This window comes from Benincasa hispida, chromosome 11 (assembly GCF_009727055.1).
Source record: "Benincasa hispida cultivar B227 chromosome 11, ASM972705v1, whole genome shotgun sequence".
Taxonomy (NCBI): domain Eukaryota; kingdom Viridiplantae; phylum Streptophyta; class Magnoliopsida; order Cucurbitales; family Cucurbitaceae; genus Benincasa; species Benincasa hispida.
This window is the reverse complement of record NC_052359.1, coordinates 83,899,014-83,903,506: the sequence shown is the minus strand read 5'-3', so window position 1 is coordinate 83,903,506 and position 4,493 is coordinate 83,899,014. Positions and strand designations below refer to the sequence as shown.

Below are 4,493 nucleotides of genomic sequence, written 5' to 3'. Positions count from 1 at the left end.
TTACAACTTCTCCAAACCAATTGGTAATTTGAGAAGTAGCTCATCTATCTTATAAGAAAGGGGAGGTTCCTTATTTTTTTTTTGAAACAAGTAAAAAATTATAAAATCTTATTTTGAAAAACTTATTCAAAGTTTTCGTCCAAGTCTTTTAAGTAACCATCAAACTTTCCCATTGATAAAAACAATTCAACATTTTAGTTCATATTAAGATAAGTCATTTGTTCTTTTTTTGATTATAAATACAACACAAACGAGTGGCATTAGAAGTAAACCAAACTTTTGAGCCAAAAACGTCTACCCTATGGCTTCTCTATCCCATCCACCATCTCTCACCACATATTTCCCATCATCCAATTCCTTTCTCCCAAAAACAAAAACCCTTCCCAATAACATTTCTCCTCGTATAATCTCATGTAACACTGTCAATCACAATGACCAAAATACCCCCAAACCCAAAATTGATAGAAGAGACATTCTCGTTGGCCTTAGCGGACTCTACGGAGCTTCAACTCTCTACAAAAATTCCAATTTTGCCCTCGCCGCACCCATCCAAACCCCCAACATCAGCAAGTGTGGCCCAGCAGACCTGCCACCTGGCGCCGATTCAACCAACTGCTGTCCACCACCCGCCACCAGAATCCTCGACTTCCAGCCACCGGCACAAGAAAAATTACGGGTCCGACCAGCCGCCCATTTAGTCGACAAAAACTACATAGAAAAATATAAAAAAGCCGTTGAGTTAATGAAAGCACTGCCAGAAAATGACCCACGTAGCTTTACTCAACAAGCAAATGTTCACTGTGCTTATTGTAATGGAGCGTACGATCAAGTTGGGTTTCCGGTTGAGGTTCAAGTTCATAATTCGTGGCTGTTTTTTCCATTCCATAGATTATATCTTTACTTTCATGAGAAGATATTGGGGGAATTGATCGGGGATCCAAATTTTGCTTTGCCATTTTGGAATTATGATGCTCCAGGAGGAATGAGAATGCCGGAGATGTATGCGGAGGAGAAATCTTCGCTTTATGATGAACTACGGAATGAAAATCATGTGCCGCCAAGATTGGTGGATTTGGATTTCGGTCGAGTTGATCCTAATATTGGTGATGATGCGCAGATTAGGAGTAATCTTAGTATTATGTATCGGCAGATGGTTTCTAACAGTCGTACGCCTTCGCTGTTTTTCGGTAGCGCCTATAGAGCGGGTGACGAGCCATCACCAGGTAAATTGATCATGCTTTGGTATTGATCGTCCTGATTTTTTCTTTTAAATATTTAGATCTTGTTTTAATTCATGGTTTTGGTGAGATTTTGGTCTGAACTATCAAAATGTTTGTTTTAATACATGTAGTGGAATTTTTAAATATGGGTTTTCAACATAGTGTTAGGAAGTTTCAATGTCTAATCATTTTCTGTTATACTTTGTATCATTTAATTTTAGTCTTAGCTAGAAATAATTTATTTGGTTAACTTTTTCTTTGATTGAACTTCCAAAATTAAGGAGAAAACTTGGGTGTTGTTTGACCATGCATCTTTATGCAATCCAAGTAGTTACCTAATACAAATTTGTCATATAATATTATTATTATTATTTTTAAGATAAGGGCAAATATGTATGCAATCTAAATAAAATATATCGGAGGGTTTAAGTTGATCAAATTATAAAATTTCAGAGTTAGGATTTAGGATTTAAGGGTATAAATTGGAAAAAAAAAGGAGTCGATGATGTGGCCAATTCAAATAATTGATTGTATCAATTTGAACTCCAAACTAATAATTGTATCAATTTAGATACCGAACTTTTATAAATGTATTAATTTGAACTCAAATAAATTATTTGGATATACTTATAAAAATTTATGGTTTAAATTTATATTTGAAAAGAAAAGAGTCGATGATGTGGCCAACTCAAATAAGCTACGTACTTGGCCAAAGAGTTAAAATAATGAGAAGTAAAGTTGTGGTCGAAGGAATTTGTGTCCCATGACTAACAAATATCAATTTTATGCTTGTTTAATTCCTCGAACTTCACAACTTCATTCTTTACTCTACACACTTGGTGTTGAATTAGAATACATGTATGTTTGGTAACCGTTCATATGAATTTGATGTACATTTCTCTCATAGATCTAAAGATGAATAAGGTGATATTGTGACTAACTTTTTCATTTGGATATGGTGATGATGAATGAATTAACTTACTACACACAAAATGACAGGTGGTGGGTCAATAGAGAACATTCCACACGGTCCGGTTCACGTATGGTGCGGCGACAACAACGAACCCAACGGTGAGAACATGGGAAACTTCTACTCTGCCGCCAGAGATCCCATTTTTTACGCCCACCACTCCAACATCGACCGCCTTTGGTCTGTTTGGAAGACCCTCGGCGGCCGACGACAAGACCTCCAAAACCCCGAATGGCTCAACACCTCTTTCATTTTCTACAACGAGAAAGCCGAAGCTGTCCGAGTTCGAGTTCGCCAGTCTCTCGACTCCAAAATCCTCGGCTACGTCTACCAAGACGTCGACGTCCCATGGCTCCAAACCCGCCCCACTCCTCGCCGAGCCCAAAAAACCGTCGCCAATAACAACATTATTCTCCCTTTTAGCATCGGCCCCGCCCTTGCTGCTGGCCCCTCCTCCAGCCGTGTGAGACCGGCTAACATCAAGTTCCCGATAACTGTAAAGTCGGCGGTTAGCGTGGAAGTGAAGAGGCCAAAGAAATCGAGGAGCAAGAAGGAGAAAGAGGAGGAAGAGGAGATTTTGGTAATTTATGGAATTGGATTTGATCCTAACCAAGGAATAAAATTCGATGTTTTTATTAACGATGAAGATGACAAAGAAATTAGACCTGATAATACTGAGTTTGCGGGCAGCTTTGTGAACGTACCACATAAGCTCGGGCACAAGAAGACGGTGAAGACCGGACTTAGGTTGGGAATAACTGAAATACTTGAAGATTTGGAAGCTGATGATGACGACAGCGTCAGGGTTACTATCGTTCCTAGGCTTGGAGCTGGGTTGTTCTCCATTGATGGGATTAAGATCGTATGTGATAAATAATTTTAACTCTTGGGATTATTGATAATTAGGGTTTAATTAAAGTGTATAATTAATTAAACCTTTATTTATTTGTGGTGTTTTTTTGTATTCAATAATTTGGGATAAGAGTGTTTTTTAAGACATTTTTAAGTCGTTTTGTTCAATAATTATTCCAAAGAACTTTTTATTTGATGCAAAACACCATTTTATTTTCTTCTTTTAAATCCTTTTGAATGGTCGTTATTTTTTGTCTTGAATGTAATCTTGATAATCATGTAACTCTAGTAATCAATCTAACGTCGTATTTTAGTTTGATAATCCTGGTGATATACTAATAAGAATAAATTTGAAATAATAAAAAAGAAACTCTACTTTTATGTTTTTTTTTTTTTTGCTATATTTGTAAATTTTGAAAAAAATCATTGTTAAATTTATAAATTTAATAATATTTTTTGCTACTTTTACAAGTGTCTCAGAAAAATAAGGACAAATTTTGGTAAATTCATAATGAGGCATGTGAAAAATTCAATCATATCCCAACTGTAATGCCTAATTTCAGCACAATCAAATGATGCAACAGGCTAGCACTTTAGATATTTGAATATGTTGAATGAGAAATTTTGGACCGATCGCAAATTGCCACGTCATTTACTAAATTAAGAACGAAATTCCAAATAATTGAATTCGAGACTAATTAGAAGTTGACATTTGTCCCAAATTGAAGTTGAGGACATAAATTGGCGAAGTCCGATGATGCAACATGTTTCCTTCGTAATCGTTGGATTGCATAAAATTACTTCGGTCCAATTTGATATTATTATTTGGGCTAAAAGTCCAATTTAGCCCATAAATAGGCTTAATTTGACCAAAATGTCAAATAAGGCCCAAATCCAATTAGTCAGGCCCATTGACCGACCAAGCCCAAACCCATGAATTCCAGCAAAGAACTCTATAAATAGCGGAGTTCTTTTCATTTGTGGAGGTCAGCAATTCTATACTCCAGAGAGCTTATAGGAAATTCTCTACAGTCAGAAGACTCCTTCACTCATGAAGCTGACCACGTCTGAAGACTGAATTCCTTCAAAGATACAAGCATTCTGAAGACTGGAGTCTTTTGAAGATGCAAGTATCCTGAAGACTGAAGTTCTTTGAAGATACAAACATTCTGACCATGCTTGAAGACTAAAGTCCTTTTGAAGATACAAGTAATTCTACATTCAGAGAGCCCAGAGAGAATTCATCAACAAGCAGAAAACTCTCAAGACTTCTGAAGCTACACTCCTAGAAGACAGAAGACCCTTGAAGACACAAACAATCTTCCAAGACTTCTACAAGAACGTTCGGTGCTTTCCTTCTTCAAGTCAAGTGCATCCACCCAACCGAGAGAGAATCAGAGGATCAAGTACTAGAGATCGAACCATATCGCACCAAATCAACCTAAACATCA

General features: G+C 36.8%; 1 protein-coding gene across 1 annotated transcript; it reads left to right on the top strand.

The window, feature by feature from the left end:
- The first annotated feature begins 255 nt into the window (after window positions 1-255).
- LOC120089835 (polyphenol oxidase, chloroplastic-like) lies at window positions 256-3,245 on the top strand. Its single transcript, XM_039047241.1, has 2 exons — window positions 256-1,223; window positions 2,220-3,245. The coding sequence occupies exons 1-2, from the start codon at window positions 302-304 to the stop codon at window positions 3,065-3,067; spliced, it is 1,770 nt and encodes a 589-aa protein (XP_038903169.1). The 5' UTR covers window positions 256-301; the 3' UTR covers window positions 3,068-3,245.
- The last annotated feature ends 1,248 nt before the right edge of the window (window positions 3,246-4,493 follow it).

Coding starts and splice junctions, on each gene's coding strand:
- LOC120089835 (XM_039047241.1), top strand. CDS start 302: ATGGCTTCTCTATCCCATCCACCATCTCTCACCACATATTTCCCATCA. Junction 1,224..2,219: donor GGGTGACGAGCCATCACCAG/GTAAATTGATCA, acceptor ACAAAATGACAG/GTGGTGGGTCAATAGAGAAC.